This window comes from Octopus sinensis, linkage group LG7, assembly GCF_006345805.1.
Source record: "Octopus sinensis linkage group LG7, ASM634580v1, whole genome shotgun sequence".
NCBI lineage: Eukaryota > Metazoa > Mollusca > Cephalopoda > Octopoda > Octopodidae > Octopus > Octopus sinensis.
This window is the reverse complement of record NC_043003.1, coordinates 7,102,304-7,124,498: the sequence shown is the minus strand read 5'-3', so window position 1 is coordinate 7,124,498 and position 22,195 is coordinate 7,102,304. Positions and strand designations below refer to the sequence as shown.

Here is a 22,195-nt window from a genome sequence, read left to right as displayed (position 1 = left end):
GAAGCTTACCTGGTAAATAAGAATAATAGTAGGGACCTGGCAGCCATGTAAGAACTGTATGTCTATCACAGTCAGTTCTTCTAAGCTGAAAATAAAGCAGAATTTTAAAAATTAAGAGCCAAATCAGCATAACAACTTTGTTACAGATGAATACATATATATATATATATATATATATATATATATATATATATATATATATATAGGGGGAGAATTCACCAAAAAAGCAAAAGACAAAAACAGGTGGTGTAGACAACAGACAGATGTATTAGTTTAATGCTTGGGAAGTGAAAAAGTCTCTAACGTTTCAAGCCTATGCTCTTCCACAGAAAGAAACAAGGAGAGAAAATAAAGATGTAGTGGCTAGCGATCTATCATGGCAAATGCCAGACAGAGGGGTCACACAGGAGAGCTAGGAAGGGGAGATAATAAAGTAGTGGTGACCCCAAAACGAAGGTGCACGCGCGTATGTGTATAAGAGAGTATGTATGTGTGTGGAAGAGGACTGGTGACCCTGACATGTGCATGTGTGTATGTGTAGGTGTGTGGATGTGGGGCTGGGAAGTGGTCTGTGCTAGTGTGTGCATGGTGGTGTGATGTGATGTGTTTTGTGGTATGGTGGTGTATGGTGTTGTGATGTGTGGTGTGATGTGACTGTGTTGGGAGTGTGGGAGTGCGAGAGTGGGGAAAGTAAGGGTGGGCTGTGGGTGGGGTATGTGGGAGGGGGTGTAAAGGATGGGAAGGATAGGGGTGGGGGTGAGGTTACAAGCGAGGGGTGATGATGAAGGGGGAAGGAGAAGATTGGTTAGGTCTCAAAATGTGGTGTCACTTTGTCACACCACAACCACTGAAGTCGCCAGCAGTAGGTGTAAGACTAACCCCCTCAGTATCAGTTTTCTTTGCTTACATCCCAGTACTCTAGCGGTTCAGCAAAAGAGACCAATAGAATAAGAACCAAACTTAAAAATAAATTCAGGGGTTGATTTGTCTGACTGAACCCTACAAGAGAGTGCTCTAGCATGGCCACAGTCAAATGACTGAAACATTGTAAAAATAGAACTTGACATGCAAATTCGTGAAGTGCATGAGTGGCTGTGTGGTAAGAAGCTTGCTTCCCAACCACATGGCTCCAGGTTCAGTCCCACTGCATGGCACCTTGGATAAGTGTCTCCTACTATATACTCAGGCTGACCAAAGTTTTGTGAGTGGATTTGGCAGACGGAAACTGAAAGAAGCCCAGCATGTGTGTGTGTGTGTGTCCTCCCACCATCACTTGTCAACCGATGTTGGTGTGTTTACATCCCCATAACTTAGTGATTCGGCAAAAGACGCTGATAGAATAAGCACTAGGCTTACAAAGAATAAGACCTGGGGTCGATTTGTTCGACTGAAAGGTGGTGCTCCAGTATGGTTGCAGTCTAATGACTGAAACAAGTAAAAAGAATGAAAGACTATATCTTGAAATACCATGAGCTTAAAACTAGAAGTCCACAAACACAGTCTTTGCTTTAACAATGAGATGCGATCGACAAAAGACAATTCAAATAAGACAACAGAAATGTATTGATAGATGAAAGATCAAAGAATAATCACCGTATATTAAAAGCTTTCAGTTCTCTGTCTTTGTCCAGTGGGATGACCTTCAAAAGGCCATCATAAAGTCTTAAAGCTATCACCTGACAAAGTGGATCAATAATTCCAATGATTCCAGTCTCTGATGGGCGACCGACTCTATCCTGAAACAGAAACACAACAAATCGAATAAAAGACTGCCTGATTCTAACACATTTCATGGGAAACCAAAAGACAACCAACTAGAGTTAGACTGACAGTTTCACTTTCAGACACTGATGTAATTTTGAATAGTCACAACGTTAATCCAATAGCCATGGCAGAGGACTAACCAATCAAACATTTTCAATGGCTTATAGTGAATGGTCTGTGCAACTCCATATCAAATAGTACATAAGCAATGTCTGACTGGAGCACTTTGACAAACAGCACTAGGACACTGCATGTTTGACAAACAGCAGAGCTCTAAAATGTTTGACAAACAACAGTAGGGAACTAAAATGTTTGACAAACAACAGCAGAGCACTGCAATGTTTGACAAACAACAGTAGATTAGCACAATGCCACACTATCTCCCACACACAAATACATCCTTTACATCAATGGGAAAGGTATGACTGTCACAACTTCACATCTCTTCATCCTCATAAATACATTTCATGTAGAAATGTGTAACTGCATGTATATGTTTGGGGGGGGGGGAGACAAAATTTTTACAGTGACTGTTTTATTTCCTTTGACAATACAGAACCAGTCATAAGAATATATATATACTAGCAGTATGATCCAGCAACGCCGGGTCATAGTGCTAGTGCATGCATATACAGCTGCATGCGCACATACACACGAGTACTGTCCAAATCTCCGACCAATCACATACAGCTAGCTGGCATTCGATTGGCGTATCAAGTTTCGGGCATTTTGATTGGGTTTTGGATAGAAAATTCACAAAAAAGTCACTTCTATTGATATTTTAATGGCTTTGCAGAGTGACTGAGGAAATGTAAAGATGTGCACAACCACCCTTGGACGGTTTTGAATGACCATAGAAAGTGCAAGCCCTCTAACTGAAAAATTGTGGATTTGTATAAAGGACATATACACACACACACACACACACACATGCAGACAGACATTTTGCCATTTATATATGTAGAATATATGTCTCACCTGCACTGATCCAAGAGCCTTGGTTATGATGTCAATGTTGTCCCCTTCCTGCTGACATTCCAAGATCATAGCACTGTAGCGTGATGTCAGCAGGAACATGAAGTCTTTCTCTTCACCCTGGAAAACAAAGGACAAATTTATTTTCACAACAATGGAAAGATAATTAAATAGAATTACAAAATTTCAAGGATACTAGCACACATTGTAAATTCCTCTGCCCCCACCTGCACAGCAGGGCAATGTCATTGGAATCTATAAACTACGCAAACTCACAATAATATCATCTTAGTTTTAACAACCACTTTTCTATGTTTGCATGGGTCAGACTGAATTTGTTGAGGTGGATTTTGTATGGCCAGATGCCCGTACTGTTGCCAACCTTCACCTGTTTCCAAGTAGGTAATATTTCACTAAAACCAGACATGGTTTCAAGGAAGATTGGAATTGAACAACACCTCTTGTATGACAGTGACACACATTTACAACTATCACATGGTGTCAAGGCAAGGAGACACTAACACACACATATACAGGGTGGCCCAAAAGTAGCTTTACAGTTATCACATAGGCACCATTAAATTTCTTTTTAAAACATTTTATTACATTTAAATTTCTATCTTACAATTAACTAAATTAGCAAAGAATAATGGTTTCATAATTAAGATCTAAACTGTTGATAAATGAATGCAAAAGAGAGTTGAATACCTGTAAACCTACTTTGGGGCCACCCTATAAATGCACACAAACACAATGGGCTTCTTTCAGTTTCTGTCTACCATAACCATTCACAGGGCTTTGGTTAACCCAGAACTATATACAGTAGAAGACACTAGCCCATGATGCTATGCAGGTGGTACTGTAGCCAAATCCATAGGCTTCAGATGCAAACTCCTTAAATATACAGCAATACCTATCTATAAATAAATGAAATTCAAAGTTCAATGAAACAAAAGTAAAATGTGAAGGACTGTTACTTACTGGTGGACGGAAAAGCTCCAAAACAGCTATCCGACCATAAATACCAACTTCTTTGACTGGACGCAAACCTTCAGGAGTGACAACATATATCTCCATGCGGTTATTTTTGGCAATAATCAGATTAAGGTCACGAGGTGAAGTGAAATTTCCTGCAAGAAGAAGAAAGATTCAGAATTTTAAAATATGCTTATCAGTAAATATTTCTTTGTGAGGTGTTTCTAAAATACACATAAAATACACACCCTGAGCTTAAGCTGCATAATAAGCAAACATATTGCCAAGAGCTCAAAGCTTACAGTTTATGTATATAAGGTCCTGCTTTAGCAAGCAATCCAAGTGGCCTGGAGGTTTCCCTATCTACATACCAGCTTTGAAAGAAATCACATTTAAAATCATTGAAAAAGCAGATAACCACACAGTTCATCATCATTTCAATGTTGAATTTCTCATGCCTGCATGAGTCAGACTTTATTTGACAGAGATTTTCTATGGCCAAATGCCCTTCCTCTAACAAAATAATGTATCCTTATGGCCAGACATGTTTTTGCAGAATATTGCAAATGAATGACACTGCTTATAAGACTGACAATCACTTACAACTGTGCAATGACAAGATAAGGAGACACACACATGTATATAACCACCTTTTATCAATTCAATAATGAAAAATTAAATTATACCATCTAGAAAATTACATATTATAGAAAGATTAAATATAAGATAAAACATAACGATGATTAAGTAATGTGCAAAATAATAAATAAAACATTACCAAATATATACATTTTATTTATTATTTTGCACATTATTTGATCATTGTTATATGTTTTATCTTATATTTAATCTTTTTATAATATGTGATTTTTCTAAATGGTATAATTTAATTTTTCATTATTGAATTGATAAAAGGTGGTTTTTATTCTAATTTATATATATATATATTATATTTTGTGAAATTTGATTTAGTATTTCTAAATTGAATTTTTCCCTGTAAGTTTGGAATAATATTCCCTCATATTATTATATATATATAGTTCAAATTTACAAAGAAAAGACAAGGAACAACAAGCAGGTGTATTAGTTTAACAAATGAGTGGACAAACAAAAGAAGGGCACTCGACATATTTATTGGGAGTCACATGTATGGATCAAAACAGCTTGAAACTCGGAGTACCAACGAATTTGAATCAAACTCTTTTGATACACACACACATGTATATACACATACACACATACATGCCTACACAATGAACTTCCCCAGAGTTTCTGTTTACCATAAAATTCATAGAAGGCTTTGATTGGCTTGGAGCTACAGAAGACATTTATGCAAGGTAGCACACAGTGGGACTGAACCTGTAACTGTTTTTTCCCATTTTTTTTATTGCTTTTCAGTGCCGCCCTCTCTTCGAAAATGTGGGTGGTCATGTACTGTTCTGCTCTGGCCCTCTTTCGCTCCTACTACCCTTGTCTACTCCTCATTCTCCAAGCATAAATTTTCCACCTCCCCTCAGAGTACGTCTTACAAGCTGCAAGGTGACCTCACTAGTGCTGGTACACTCTGTGAAGTGGTTGATGTTAGGAAGGGCATCCTGCCATAGAAACCATGCTAAAGTAGCCCTTCGGTCCATTGGATCCTGGAGGCTAATACAGTTTTGCACCTCTCTTTGAAAAATGCATTTTTTCGGATTCCTGTGTTTTAGATGTCAGAGATTACGATTATGCAAAATCAAAAAAACAAAATTGATGCTTGTTTCTCATAAAATGGTGTATATTTAATTTACATTCAATTATTATTTACGATTATTTAAGGAAAAACACAAGTAAAATGTAAATTCTTTTCACATTAATGTTTTTGTCTGGATTTAATTTCGATTTGCATAAGTTCATCAATTTGCTACGATCTCTTTATAGTAAACAAAATCAAAAATTTAGATGGGGGTGGGAGGGAAGCGGTAGGGGTGAATTTTTTGTTTAATCTTTTTTGTTTGCATATTTATAATCTCCGATATCTAAAATGTAGGAAGCCGAACAAAATTTTTTTTTTAAATGTATTTTTCAAGGAGAGTTGCAAAACTGCATTAGCCCCAGATCCTGTCAAACAGTTCAACCCCTGTCAGCACAGAACATGGACATTAAATGATTGATGACAATGTAATCACTTCTAGTAAGAAATCTTTAGAAGTGTATTAAGTTTATTCCATGAATCATCATCATCATCGTTTAACGTCCGCTTTCCATGCGGGTTGGACGGTTTGACTGAGGATTGGCAAGCCAGAAGGCTGCACCATGCTCCAATCTCATTCTGGCAGAGTTTATACAGCCGGATGCCCTTCCTAATGCCAACCACTCCGAGAGTGTAGTGGATGCCTTTTACGTGCCCCCGGCACGAGGACCAGTCAGGCAGTACTAGCAACAGCCATGCTCAAATGGTGTTTTTTACGTGCCACCTGCACAGGAGCCAGTCCAGTGGCACTGGCAACGACCTCACTCGAATCGTTGCTAACAACCATTCATTTAACCCTTTCGTTACCGTATTTATTTTGAGATGCTCTGTGTTCCTTTCAATTACTTTAAATATGACAAAGAATTTAGTAAAATAACTTAATTATCATTAAGCTAGTGTTAGGAACATAAATTGTGACTAAGGTTTGGTGGGGGATTATAATTCAAAACTTATGAAAACAAGCCGGGTTAGTAATGAAAGGGTTAAATCCTTGTCTCCTCCTTAATTTGACAGGGTTTATTTGGTGATTTTAATACCCACTGCATGCTCTGAATACACAATATTGATTTTTACCAAATCCTTTACTATAGGATGAGTTACTCTCATCTTAGAATAAACACACATGTTGAAACATGGAAAACATGTTTCAAAATAATAACCTAATGAAAAGGCATATTAAAACATTAACGATTACACATGCATGTCTGTATTTGCTAATATTTTTACAGTCATCATTGTTTTTAACAACTCTTGAAGTGATATTAAACTTTCAAGTATATTAAAACAATTTTTATCCATCATGTATACATATGTGTGTATAATATTCTATGTGACATGCTCACAATGAGCAATAATATATAATGATTAAATGTTTTATTTCTAATTACTGCTACCTTATCTATTGACTACTGTATTGCTACTGTGTGCTTAATCTTACTAAAGTTATCAATCAATACAGAGAATCAGATTCAAGTGGATAATTTATTAATTACCTTATAGATAATGCCAAATGTCAAAATGTATATATATAGTCTGTGAATCAGAACACTGAAAATATATAGCACATGTATAAACATACACAGGTGCAGTTGTGGTTGTGTGGATCTCAAGTTCAATCCTACTGCACAGTACTTTGGGTAAGTGTCTGCAACAATAGACCCAAGCTGACCAAAGCCTTGCAAGGGGATTTGCTAGATGGAAACTGAACGAAGCCTGTGTGTGTGTGTTAGTTGTGAATGAGCATCACAATCATACAAGCAATGTCATTTGTTTCCAGATGGGCCATAAGGAAATATTACCTTTGCTTGAAAATAGGTGAGGGTTTGTGACAGGAAGGACATCATCTCGTTAAAGAAAATCTGCTACAACAAATTCCATCTGACCCATGCAAACATGGAAAAGTGGACATTAAAATGCCAACAGCACAGAAAAGCTTCCAGCATTGCTATGGATTTAGAAGGGCTTGCAAAGCTCTGAGTAGCTCCTGCAGCTACAGTATGGGCAAAGCATCTCCGATGTTTATTTCACCTGTTATTTGCAATACAATGCCAACATTAACACACAAGGACATCAAAAATTTAACATTAAAAAAATTATTTATAAATAAAAATTTAAAAGAATTTTTTAAAATTACTTCATGCTCAAAATCTGACCGTGACAAAACATATCAACATGTGGGTGCTAAGGCTCAATAAACCTTTAGCGAGAAAGTCTACACAAATTCAATCAGTATATAAAAAAAAACAATACAAACACCAAAACACCAAATTCTTGATAATGAGACTGTGAAGGTGGAGAAACATCAGATATGGATTTAGAAACAATTCCAAACCAAGTGTAAAAAGATAAGAAAATATAAGATATAAAAAAAAAGATAAAACTTGAACACAGTCGTGTATTTAATGAAATATGTATCAACTTATGTAAAGATATCTACACATATATTTAAAAATATTTCAGTGTTTTTTAAAATTGAAGACATGCAGTTAGCAGTCAGTGATGTAGAGTTTACAAATCTCAACAGAACATGACATACAAGTGCACCCACGTGATGATGATAGCTGTCCACTCATGATTGAGGAAGACCAGATTCCATGCTCACCACAGCACCCTCCTGCTCGACTGGGCATCTGATAGTCACCTCACTGGCAATTGCACAACCTAAACGTTTAGATCCAACAACACTTGCACAGCACCTCACAGACCCTCTCCACCCTACTGAGATGATCCAGAGACAAACCAGGGCAAGATATTCAGTACCAGTGTAGGCCGTAGACTGAGTAATGTGGGAGCACCATGATCTCAAGCGCAAGTAAAAGATCCCCAAAATGTTCGGTTGCATCCCCTACATACCTTTCTTTGTATCAGAGCAACCTCCTCCTAGAGACATGCTTTAACAAAAGCTAAAGTGTGCTTCACACCCAGTGGTCTTCTAGTATGCCAGGCACCAGCCCGGAATTTCTGCCAGTGCCATTGGAAAACAGTCCATAGCCTACTGTTGGGTACTTTGCCCTTCTCTTTATTTTCCAACTCCTCAAAGCAGGAAGCTTTCAAGTGGCCCCTGTTTACAACAAATATAACAGCTGGGATTTCTACTCTGCACTGCCAGATTAGCTCTATGATTTTAAGAAGTCATACAAAACTGCAAGACCATACTAACCCCTCTCCAGTTACACCATCGCGGTACTTACCACCCAACCATCTTGTATTACAAGCGTGACACAGCAAGCTAGGAGTCAATGCCATTGTCAATACAAGTTACAGTCACTCATCTGTTACACTGACCCAATTACTGAGGTATGAGACAATGAGCATGTTTCATGCACTATCTACACCTGATGTTGTCCTCTGACCTCAGTCCTAAAAGCCAGGCTGAATGTTCTTCATGGGTGAAGGCTTCACCTTAACCCTTTTGTTACTGTAGTTATTTTGAGATGTTCTGCGTTTTTTTCAATTAATTTTAAATGTAACAAAGAATTTAGTAAAATAACTTAAGTTATCATTCAGCTAGTGATAGGAACATAAATTGTGACTAAGGTTTGTTGGAAGATTTTAATTCAGAACTTTTGAAAACAAGAGATTTGTACACAGAGCCAGAGCCAGTATTAGCTGGGTTGGTAATGAAAGGGTTAAGAAATCTTAGAGAAATCCTTCACTCGCTTGTGAAGCAAAAGATAGACTCGCTTTCTCATTACCTGCTCTGAAACAAGGTGACAATGCTTAGTGATATCATTCTGCCATAAACTACTTCAAAATTTTTGTTGTCAGAAATAATTTTTGCAAAACTGACTCCACTTGTGAAATTTTTGTTATGCAACATGTATGCATGTATATGAGCGTCACTGCTACCAAAAGGCTTACCATAATTTTCAGAAGTGAAATCTGGAGCAATGGGATTTGAAACATGGACCAGAGAATTGAAACTAGGACCAACGTCTGAAGAGCTGCAATGTGGGTTGAACACAAAAGGAGAGCATGTCAGAAACAAAAGCCAATCATCCTTCTGGTTCCACCAACTTGGAAGAATCATCTTTTCTTTCCTCCTCTTCAGAGCAACTATGGCTCCATTTAACAGTATCCTAATGGGAAAAGCCCCCCCCCCTTCCACTTCACTGCTGGCTTCTGTTAAACCATCCAACCCATGCCAACATGGGTTAGGGTTGCTCTGATACAAAGAAAGGTATGTAGGGAAAACAACCAAACATTTTGGGGATCTTTTACTTGCGCTTGAAATCATGGTGCTCCCACATTCCTCAGCCTGCGACCTACATTGGCACTGAATATCTTGCCCTGGTTTGTCTCTGGATCTATACAAATGGCTAACTTAAAACAAGAACAATTTTTTTTTAAAACAAAATACCTCCAAAAACTACTTTACCAAATTAGAATTTCTAAGTAGTGTGAGGAATCTAGATCAGGTATTGGCAACCTTTTTTGAGAAGTGGACCACATGAGGCATGGACCACACTATTAAAAAAATTCATGGTCATGTTTAAAGTCCCTTGGGCCACAGGTTGACCACAACTGGCCAAGATTAAGTACCAAATTAAGACAGAATGCTTTAGAACCAACATTTTTCGTGGTAATAATAGTTAAAAGGGAACAAAATGGTTTATTGTAAAGAAGGGCAAAAATCTTGCAATTTGCTCCAAAGGTATCCAACTCTAAGTTGGTGAACGTCTGGTCAACAACCGGTCACCTCAGAGCTGACCTGCTGCTGGGCAACAACAGCAACTGCAGTATAGGACTATTAAACCAGAGGGGAGGGGATTAATTTTAACTTCGCCAAAATATTGTAGGGGAGGTGCAATTTATTAACGAGTGTTATTTAATTTATAAAGAAAAGACAATATACACCTCGGTCGGATTTCGAACTCCGAATGTAAAGGGACGTAACCCGGTAGTACCATTCCAGCCACACGACCACCTGCTCAATAAGAGTTCACCTGAACTATATATATATATATATATATGTGTGTGTGAAAGAAAAAGGTATTCAGAATGTTGGATGGTTGTAAAAATATACATTTATTTACATATCACATATTATTTCTAAATATATATTTTTACAACCATCCAGCATTCTGAACACCTTTTTCGTTTATATGTATTAAATCTGTACATCAACCCTAATACTTCTAACATATATATATATCAATTGTTTGTTTGTATTCCACCTGCCTTCGTCTTTTGTTTATTTTCATAAAGCTTCCCGTTATATATATATATATATAAACAGAAAGCATTGAGTAGGGGATTGCATAATCATTTAAAAAGACCCCAGTATTTGACTAGTACATATTCTGTCCTCTCCTCCCCAGCGACGATTCCATTCCGAATAGAATCTGGAATGTGAGATTACTTGTAGTGGTCTATGTTAGTAATATTGATTCAGCTGTCGTCCGCCGAACTTCTTAGATGATATAACGCATGTATTTCGCAATGACACGAAACCATAAATTTGCGGGGAGAGTAGAAACTGGTATTGTTGTTGCTCAGCATGTGTGCGAACCAGGATGAGGACAAGTAACTTAAAATTGAACTCAAAAACGTATTTACTGTTAAGGCATTCTCACCTTCTAGAAAAGTAACAAGATTCCACGCTCTCATTCCTCTCAACTATAAATTTGCAAACGTTTTCATTAAGAAAGCAATTTATCTACTAAATGGCAAGAACTTAAACGTAAAAATATTATCAATCTATGCCCACAAGCCTCAAACTTACTGAACTACTCGCAATAGTAATGATACAAGATATTTTTCTCGACTCCTAGAAATCTGAAAGAAAGCTGCATAAGGAATAATGTTTGTATAAAGAAAAATAATGACTATTTGCTGGTAAATTCCCTCACAACAATAATAATAATACTGAAAATATAAACAGAGTAAAAAGGACAAAATGCAAGGGGCTTATTCAGAATATAAATAAGGGCATTCATTTTCTGTAAATTCGTACCGATAAACACACGTGAGGTAAATTTGAAAAATAAAATTAAAACGTTAGTGGGAAAAGAAAACGAATGAATGAATGGAGATTATGTTTTTTTTTAATATTGTTCGTAACTTTTAATGTATTGGGTTGTGTTTTACTTCTTTCTACTGTAGATGTAAATCAAAATATGATAGACATTATAGATTGCTGAGAGTTTATGTTTTAAACTTCTGCTGTACATATTTATGTACGTACAAAAATCGTACCGCATTTTTTTTTTTATGTTTTTGAAATATCTAATTGTTATCAGAACTTTGCAAGGTGGGGATTTAGTCCTCCTTTAATTTCTGAAATCATCTCGGTAATTTTTGAAGTTATATTTACTTTGAATCAAAACCTACGAACGAAAAAACAAGCAGGACATTTCTATAAATAATATACAGACGTACACAATGGAGGTCATAGCGAAAAATATGTTTACGAGTGGAGATGATCGAATATATTTGAAAAAAAATATACAGTCAACGATCTTCGATATTTATAATAGGAAAATCAGAGTCTGTGTAGTGAGTTAAACATAAATTCCAAACACACCTTTACAAGGTGCAACATCGGGGTTCCAAGAGAGACAACTAAACCCATACATAGATCGAAATTGTTTACAAAATATAAATAACAGGGACGGTTTAATGTTCGCAAAACAAAGAAAAAGTAGTATAATTTTAGTTTTCCGAAACTTAAATCTACATATAAAACGTGTTGAGTGCACGAAAAGGTGCTTGTTAAATAAAACAAATGAATGAACTTCAGTTATTTGTATAGAAATAGTTGTGCAATATAGAAGTTGTTAATAAACATAGTGATCTATTATCTCACCAAGTGCTTGTCTATCTTAATACATAACTCACCAAACTCATACGAAATTTATCTTTAAGACAGAAAAAACAATCTTATTGCCATCATTATTTTGTTTTTCTCTATTATCAGAGTCGAGAAACGGGATCATTTGGCGTTCTTGCTTTTCTCAAAAGTTTTAAAGCAGCTAAAAGGTCTCTATCCGTGGCGGACCTTTTAAGTAAATGAATACAACCTTAAAGTGAAAAAATTAATGAAATCTAGACTTGAATCAAAGCTTACTGACGGGTATGTACAAAAACTTAAGGCTTTCTATTGACATAAAAGTGCACATAACCAAATTTGTTGAGAAAATGCGGTTCCAAGTGTCCTTAGAAATGCATCGTGTTTTTCCCATTGAGAAGATGCACAATATTTACATGCTTCGGCGCGTTTTAATAATTTGAAAATGTGCCATTTCCTGCAAATTGGTATTTTCAAATTAAAAGAACGAAGATCAGGACTGCTTTAAAGGGTAAAAGAACCAAGTGAAATGGTTCTCAACCGGGAATCGAAACCGGTTCATTGGAGTCTCGGTTCATTAGAGATTTTTTACTTCTTTAAATTTAATGAATTGGAAAAATTACGAAATAATAATTAAATATATATATAAATGTAAACAATTTAACGAATTTTGAAATTACAGAAATATAATTAAACAAATGTTAAGAAATAAAACAAAATTAAAGAGAAACATTTTTTTTTTTTGTTTGCAAAATATGGAAAGAATTTAATGAATCTTATCTCTTTTAGCAGTAATTGTTTTCGTATGAATTTAGTGAGTTCTAAGGGCTAGGGGCCAGGGTATTTTGTGGTTAGGAGCAGGAGGGAGCAGCGGGAAATTTATTCAAGACATCATCAAACACAAGAGACACAATCTCACATCTGAACAGAGAAATATCTTAAGAGGTGTGTGCTTGTTTTTTGCTTCTGGAAAATTTGTTGTTGATGCTTTTTCTTACCAGTGACACAGGCATTGACTGCCGTAGGTTTGTGAGCGGTTACCACATAATTGTACGACATGATTGTGGTTCCAGCCTAACTTTTTCTCTCCGACAAAGACAAACGGTTCCGAGCTTTTTACAAAACAAAATCTTAGATGGCGGCTTGGATGGAGGTACGCATGCGCTCTTCGCTTGCGGTCTCCCATTTCGTTGTGTACCGTCTTGAGAAAAATTCCGGTCTCGTCACAATAGCTTTCATTTCTTGATCAGATGTTACAAATGATATATATATGTATATATATATATATATATGCTTTATTTAAAGCAGCAGAAAATTCAACAAAACCTGTTACTCTGAAACTCAGAGTAACAGGTTTTGTTGAATTTTCTGCTACTTTAAATAAAGCATATTACTCTACCACTGGTATTTGAGTACTCTTTTTTCCACCTTGTTTCACATTTGTGTTTACTCCGCTATATATATATATATATATATATATATATTATATATATATATATGTGTGTGGTGTGTGTGTGTGTTAGAAGTATTGGGGGGGTGATGTACAGGTTTAATACGTATGAAAGAAAAAAGGTGTTCAGAATGGTGGATGGTTGTAAAAATATATATTTATTTCTTCATATTAGCGCTTTCAACTACTCCTGTAGTTTCATCAGCATTCTGAACACCTTTTTCTTTCACACACACACACACACGCACGCACACACACACACACACACACACCACACACACACACATACATACATATATATATATATATATATATATATATATATATATACATATGCATATATATATATATATACATATGCATATATATATATATACATATGCATATATATATATATATATATATATATATATATATACACATATGCATAAACATATATCCACACATATATATTAATTAGTCGATATGTTATTACGTTCTGAGTTCAAATTCCGCTGAGGTCGACTTTGCCTTTCATCCCTTCGGGGTCGATAAGTAAAGTACTAGTTATGCACTGGGGTCGATGTAATCGACTTAATCCTTTTGTCTGTCCTTGTTAGTCCCCTCTATGTTTAGCCCCTTGTGACCAATAAACGAACGAATTATCATCATTATTATTATTAATCACTAATCGATACGTATTATTTTGCCATATATTGAATATTGTTATGCCATATGTAATATAGTAATTGGTTTCTTGAAAAGAACTCACACTTATTTAAAGATTTGTTCTTTCTTTGCATTTCTTCTTCCTTTCTTCCACCAACAAATATGACAAACTGATATGTCACGAACCAACAAAGGGGTCTCTATGTAGTCGTTCAACCTGTTGGTAGTAACAGCTAAATCTCCCTCAAATTATACCAATCTGTCTTTACAAAAAAAAAGGAAACCTAATGCGTCCTTTTAAAGACAGAGCCGGACACCATACTTATAGGGAAAAGACGTGGCTGTCACGGATGGAGTGCTTTTGATCATAGATCTGCTCGATCGAGGTTAACCCGGGGCTAAACAACTAACGTTCGAAAACATTGTATAAAGTTAATTTCAGCAACATGAGATGAGGTTAATACTTTTCTAGTAGAAATAGGTAAACGAATAGATTTATTTCAATAAACAGCATAGACTGTAATTAGAAAACATAGAAATGTCATTTATTAGGGAAACTTACAAAAGTTATGAAACATGAGAATTCCGAAACGTATTTCTATCGGATCCATTAACAAATATTTTATAAACATAGTTATTACTGAGAAATATTTTCATTTTCTACAGAGAAACTACTTAGAATTTTCCTTCCTATATATTTACAATTATATTATTATTTCAAACTAGGCCTTATTGGAATGGAACGTACGCCAATCTGAAATGTCTATGGAACTTCTAGTCAATTTCTTCACCCGATATTAATTTGTTTCATGGAAGAAAGTGGACGAAATTGGTTACGTTTATACCTTTTTCAAAGACAATCATATATTAAATGTGCATTGGTTACCATTATAGGGGCCCCGGAGCAATTCACTGCACTGGGCCCTATAGTATTTATTTACTGACATTTAACCACATCATACATAGATCATAATGGGGCCCTCGGTCAACTGCCCAATGTGCTCGTGCCTTGAGATAGCACTTGGTTACAACAGAAAAATTAGCTTGCTCTTAGTTAACTCCAATCCTGCGAAATTCTTGAAAGTTTGACCAATCTCAATTGCAAATATTTTCCTTTCCTTCCCCCACATCACTACGTTTTTAGTTTCTGTTGATACGAACTAATAAAGTTACTTCCAGAATAATACGAAGTGGACGGACCCTTTATCACATAGGGACAGAACTTCTGGTGGAGTGTTCAAATCCACTAGAATTACTTTGGTGCCACTTCAGCATGTGGTCTACCTAGCTGTTTACGCTTGAGCATGCAGTCTAATCCCGACCCTAACTCTATCATTAGCTCGTCTGTCGTTGTTTACATCAAGAACATCACATAGGAGAAAATGGGGCACAGTGTGTCCAGCTGTGACCAATCAGCCTATGATGGAAGACAAGGCTTTTTGTTCTTTGTGTAGTTCAGGCTTCTGGCAGGCAAAGAGAGAAAATTTCAAGTACAAATGCTATTTACTACTGGTATATTTACAGGGTTTTACAGGATTGGTGAAGTGTGCTGCTCTCAGCAACCATCTTAAGCTGTGTGTGTTGTGTAGTAGCTCCGTTAGTGCAGGCACATTGCCTCTGGAGATACACATGCGGAAAGCCTCAGCCAGTGGTGGTTTTCTGTCAGTGCTGCTGAGAGGTGGTGCCAAAAAGAGAGATCGGATTATCCCTTTATAAAGAGTTTTCCATCGTGAGCCTTGTTGTGATCTCGCGCATGGCGAATGGATGCAGGTGAGGTCTTGTTCCAGTCTCGGAGATGGCATTGGCTGCTGCAAGATCTCATCCAATATGGCACTGACTGCTTGTGCCACTACAAGCCCAATGCATGGTTGGAAGGCTGTACCACAGATCAGGCTCCTTGTGGTTTACTGGAACTGAAGGCAAGAAGTTAGCTCTGGACTTGCGTAGTTCGTGTTTTCTTTGTGCCCTTGCACCTCAGTTGCTGCAGCTTGTACTTGCACTTCTCAGGTGTCAGGGTAGATCTCAAAGCTCTTCAGTGAGGTTTTGAATGTATCTTTGAAGCATTTTTCCCCCTCTGCCTTGCATGCTCTTGCCTTCTATCAGTTTGCTGTTTTGAAGAAGTCTTTTGAGTTGTGTCAGGCATTCGAACAAGATATCTAGCCCATCTGACTTGCACTCTCTTCAGCTGTGTGTAAATGCTTGGCAGATCAGCTTGAGAGAGGACCTCTGTAAACTCTAATCCTTATTCTAAACCCTAACCCCTAACCATAAGCACAAACCCTATTCCTAATCTGGATCAGTTCACTTCAAAGTGTAGACCTTGGGTACTGCAGTAACCAACACACTAAAATAGCACCATCACTTTATAAAGTTATTGTTTATTTTATCCTTATAACAGGAAGACAAAGAAGTGGCAGCTGATAAAATAAGCACTAGTCATGTACTCAGCCATTTCAGTCAAAGACATGAGACAGATGGGTTTCATGATATTTGATTTTGGAATTTCTCACTCATAAGTTCGAATCCTGCTTTAGCTGACTTTGTTCTTCCTCCTTATGAGTGTCAATGAAGAAGATATCAATTATGAAAATTATATAGACTACCTCTGTGAAGACACATGGCCCAGTGGTTAGAGCGCAGAGCTTATGATCACGTACTCTATGCTAAAATGTTTTACAACATTCCATGAGACTTTTATGTGCAAAAATTTTAACTTTTCGATTTGTCTGCAACAGCATTCCAAAAGTAGGATTGAAGTTGATTGACTGGAAAAATGTCAGAAGGTTTCATAATAGAGTATAGGGATCCTAAAACCAAGGTACTATGTAAAAAGCATTGATGTGGGTGCTGGTGCCACATAAAAAGCACCCAGTACATTCTGTAAAGTGGTTGGCATTAGGAAGGACATCAAGTTGTGGAAACCAAGCCAAAACAGACAGTGGAACCTGGTGCAGCCCCTGACCTTACCAGTTCCTGCCAAGCTGTCCAACCCATGCCAGCATGGAAATCAGGCAGTAAATATTGATGATGATGATGTAAATAAAAATGTTTGATGTTATTAATATTGTTGAAGATAATTCTGTCCTCTCCACTTATTACTCTTGCTCATTCAACATGTTAAGCTCGACATGACTGCAAATGATAATAACAGTTTTCCTGTCTTTTGTAGAGGCACACTCAATCACATGAGCCATTGTAATAATGCTTCTAACAAATCAACACAATCAATTTCTCCAATTACAGCTACAGGTTCGGCCATGTGATAAGAAGTTTGCTTCTCATCCACAAGGTGGCAGGATCAGTCCCAACGCATGGCATTTGGGGCAAGTTTTTTCTACTGAAGCCAATAGAGAAAGAGCTGGTTTCTTATTGGAATTTCAACATCAACAACAGGGTATTTTTCTATGTATATGTGCAGATTTATACATTTTGTTTCATGTATGTATTCTTGTGCATATACTTATATATTAAGACAAGCTCATATATACTTGAATGACAAACTTCAGGAAAGTTTTACAGATTTTTACAGTTCCAGTAATGGATTGGATCTGTAGTCTTCGAATTGGCTTTCTCCTTTCTGATTTTCAGAAGCCTAATTTCTAAAGATTGGTATTTAGGCAGTGTGTTACATATCCCAGTGCTCCAATAATTACAGGTATAAACCTGAACTTGTGATCTGGATAGAGTAACTTTGGATTTCTCAATAGTTCAGCAAGAGTGTTCTCTTTTTCACTGGTCTTCAGCTTTATGTTAACATCCGCTGGGCAGCTAATTTCCACAACTGTGCAAAGTTTCTCTTCTCTATCCCAAATCATTATATCAGGTCTGTTGTGCTTACATTTTATTGAGGTTTTCACTGAGACATTCCACCTGTACTTCTTTTTATTATGAGTGGCTATGGCTTCTACCATACTGTTGGTTCTTATTTCTTTGTCCTCAGATGTATGTTTATGTATATATGTATGTGTGTGTGTTTATGTATGTACGCATATTGAAATGTTTACTGGTGACATTCGAGGAAACGAAGTTTTAAAAATCATTGGCATCTCATCATACTGAAGTGAAGTATCAAGGGTGGCCCGTGCGGGTGTTTGGTTGTTCCTATACTTTAACCACAAGATCACCCGCAATAACACTGCGTTAGAGGGAAATACAGTATTCTGTAGCAGTGCGTGCCTTTTGACTCATTTTGTATTTTTATTATCCATATACATTTCTAAATTACATTCTTAAAGCAACGAGATATTTTACATAAAATAGAAATGGCCCGAAAGTAGAAAGTATAAAAAATATTCTATTTAATGAATTAAATTTGATATAAATCCATCCCAGCTTCAAGTATGTATTATCTTTCATATTTTTCTTAATAATATTATTATCCCTTTCATTAATAACAGAGACGGAGTAATTGTCTTATTCGCAAAATATAACGACGCTTCGTATATAAGTAAAGTACTATTTATAGAATAGACACCAGACATTTGACTGTCGGAGATATCTATTGAAAAGATCCGGAATATTAAATAAAATATGATTGAAAAGACAGGCAACGAAGTTTGAAAATCAAGTTTTATGTTGAATAATTTGGCGCCATTTTCGTCACACTTCCGTTTCCTCATTCATTACAAATATTGATTCATTCAGACAACTTGCAAGGCGATCTGTCGTTCAGATAATTACGGTAAAAAATTACTTATTCACACTCAATGTTGCTTAATTGTAAAAACATACGATACTATTTAAGAGCATACACACACAAACACGTATATGTATGTTGTTTTTAACTTATATGGGGTTAATTTGTTTTACTTTATTAAATAATCGATTATCGATATTATTACAGTATCGTTTGACGGATACAAGGCTATAGTAGGCATTGTATATGTTTATATCAATATAACGAACAATTAGCAAATATATTGGGGGTTATTCCACAAAGTATGGTCTTGTTTTTGTATATTAATAACATTGATAGAAAGTACGGCGCGGGACACTCTTTGAAGGGACGTTAAAGTTAAACTTTACTTTCTGAGGCAAAGTGGTTCTTAGGACCTCCTGTCCCCTTTATTAAGTTATGATGAAGTCCGAAGTTTGGCAGAACAGGTACAAGTGTGTTATATAGTTTATAAATGTGGTGGCTGCAACAATTTGATATTGCTAATCGTCTTCGCTATTTCATCATTGGTATTTTGGTATAATGAAACTACATTCCACCTCTTTCACCCACCACACGGTTCCGTAGAATATCAGTCATTGTATTGCTTAATACTGGAATCTCACATCTTGGCTCTGCTTCCTTCTAAGTAGGTTTTACTTATACCCGAATGCAAAACATTATTTCTTTCAGCACTTTACATTCTGAGTTCAAATCCCGTCGGCGTCAACTTTACCTTTCATCTCATCGGGGTTGACAAAATAAAGTACCCTTCGAGTACTGGGGCGATGATATCCACTTAACCCTCCCCTCAAAGTTACTTTGTGCCTAAATTAGAAAGCATTACAGCCAAGGTTGTCCCACTATCCCCGACTCGATAAATTATGTGAGATTTACAAAGTTAACTATGGAGGTATTTTGGTTAATCGGTATTTTTCCCCCGACATGAGGCAGTTGAATTTTTATTGAATATTTGGGTACTACTTGAGAACAGAGGTCCCGGTGCGCGTAGTCGCGCATCCGCGCTAGCTAGTCGTGACTATTCGATCCTACAACGACTACATAGCAAAGTAAATAAAACACAAAATAAATATTTTTTGTTAAACAAAGTAAATAACACAAAAACACAAAGTAAGGATCGACTAGTCATGACTAGCTAACGCGAGTGCGCGCACCGGGACCACTGTTCTCAATTAGTACCGAATGTTTGGAATCATAAAGCCCTATACAAAATCAATCATAAAATTCAACGAAGTTTGAATGAAAGTATTACAACAATTCGGCAATTCTCTTAAGGCCGTACGTTTCGATCGACTTTGACCTGGACGTGTCAAAGTAACTCTTAAAATGGTTTGGCGCTATATTCAAATGTATTTTATTGATTTATATGCGACCAACAAACACTGTAACACCTATGGCAGCAGTATCGCCCGGCGTTGCTTGGGTTTGTTTCGACCCTTTAGAATTGGAATTTTTGAAAAGCAGAAATTTTGCATTATGTAGCTTGTTATTCTCTTTAAGTGAACATTTTTTCTGGTTGAAATACACCGAAAAATGGCGACACAGCAGTCAAAAAATCGTAAAAAATAGGGATTTTCATAGAAAAAAAAAGCACCTTTTTGCTGTAAATAATTTTTGGTGCTAACATGGTCCGATTTGAATTTTTTCTTCTACGGAAGGAAGAGCAAGCCTTCTTCTATCATACTCTCAATTTTGGTCAACTTGCACCACAGGGTCTTGGAAAGGATAGTGTTAGTTGAAGGCTACCAAACCTGCCATACACAGACAACTTCAGCTTTATATATATAGAGAGATGGGTTTCTGATTCTGGCACGAGACCACCGATTTTGGGGAGGGGGGGGCAAGCCATCTTTATGTCCTGAGCTTGAATTCTGCTGGGGTTTACTTTACCTTTCATCCTTTCGGGGATCAATAAAATAAGCACCAGTTGAGTACTAGGGCCGATGCAATCAATGTAGCACCCCTCCCCCAACCTGTTGGCCTTGGGCCAAAATTTAAAACCAATATTTACTAGTTGTTATTGTTGTACTATTGTTTAGTCAAAAATAAAATCAACAATTTGGGATAAAATTTATATTGGCTGACTGTTGTATTTATAGACTGAGGAAAATGGACTCTTACAATTTTGGATTCAAAGATGACCTTGAAGACGAAGAGGCTGATGAAGAAAAAGTAAGATATATATTCCAATTTGTCAAAAAATTTTCTTTTCTTCTTAATCAGTGAATGTCAGTGATTTAGTTTTACATTTGTATATTTAGAAGTTTAACCATGTTGCCCTTCAGATATCATCCCTTCCAACATCACTCCTGGATCTGTGATTAAAGGGATTTGAATTTAATCTTCCACCAAAATATTGTTTGTTTATGTACCAAACACCAGCTTAATGATGAGAAAGTTATTTTATTAAGTTCTTTATTTTTTTTTTTTTTGAAATCACTTGAAACAGAGTCTGTGTATTTCACCAGAAATATGGTAACAAAAGGGTTAAAATGATCGTAGTTTATTTCACCAGAAATATGGTAACAAAAAGGTTAAAGTGATCATAGTGTACTTCAATAAGAATATGGTAACAAAAGGGTTAAAGTGAACATAGTGTACTTCAATAAGAATATGGTAACAAAAGGGTTAAAGTGAACATAGTGTATTTCACCAGAAATATGGTAACAAAAGGGTTAAAGTGATCGTAGTTTATTTCAACAAGAATATGGTAACAAAAGGGTTAAAGTGATCAGAATTTATTTCACCAGACATATGGTAACAGAAGGGTTAAAGTGAACATAGTGTATTTCACCAGAAATATGGTAACAAAAGGGTTAAAGTGGTCGTAGTTTATTTCAACAAGAATATGGTAACAAAAGGGTTAAAGTGATCATAATTTATTTCACCAGAAATATGGTAACAAAAGGGTTAAAGTGAACATAGTGTATTTCACCAGAAATATGGTAACAAAAGGGTTAAAGTGATCGTAGTTTATTTCAACAAGAATATGGTAACAAAAGGGTTAAAGTGATCATAATTTATTTCACCAGAAATATGGTAACAAAAGGGTTAAAGTGAACATAGTGTATTTCACCAGAAATATGGTAACAAAAGGGTTAAAGTGAACATAGTGTATTTCATCAGAAATATGGTAACAAAAGGTTCAAACGCTTGTTTAATAAAAATTACTATTTTTTCTTCTTTGTT

General features: G+C 36.2%; 2 protein-coding genes across 4 annotated transcripts in view; one reads left to right on the top strand and one right to left on the bottom strand.

Annotated features, from left to right (window-relative positions):
• LOC115214111 (DNA damage-binding protein 1) overlaps window positions 1-13,411 on the bottom strand; it is a 46,329-nt gene extending 32,918 nt beyond the window's left edge. The window contains exons 1-5 of the mRNA XM_029783168.2: window positions 13,232-13,411; window positions 3,721-3,869; window positions 2,743-2,859; window positions 1,594-1,736; window positions 10-85 (exon numbers count right to left, since the gene is read on the bottom strand). Coding sequence (XP_029639028.1) covers window positions 10-85; window positions 1,594-1,736; window positions 2,743-2,859; window positions 3,721-3,869; window positions 13,232-13,292 — 546 coding nt within the window. The 5' untranslated portion in view covers window positions 13,293-13,411. The remainder of the gene's footprint in view (window positions 1-9; window positions 86-1,593; window positions 1,737-2,742; window positions 2,860-3,720; window positions 3,870-13,231) is intronic.
• Window positions 13,412-18,737: 5,326 nt separating this feature from the next.
• Window positions 18,738-22,195, top strand: part of LOC115214087 (X-ray repair cross-complementing protein 6-like) — a 36,534-nt gene continuing 33,076 nt past the window's right edge. For 2 of the 3 annotated variants that reach the window (XM_036504479.1, XM_036504478.1), the window contains exons 1-2: window positions 18,738-19,012; window positions 21,112-21,178. In XM_036504479.1, the coding sequence (XP_036360372.1) occupies window positions 21,116-21,178 (63 nt within the window). In that variant the 5' untranslated portion in view covers window positions 18,738-19,012; window positions 21,112-21,115. Of the gene's footprint in view, window positions 19,013-21,105; window positions 21,179-22,195 lie in introns of all 3 variants that reach the window. The other variant, XM_029783138.2, reaches the window with a different exon arrangement.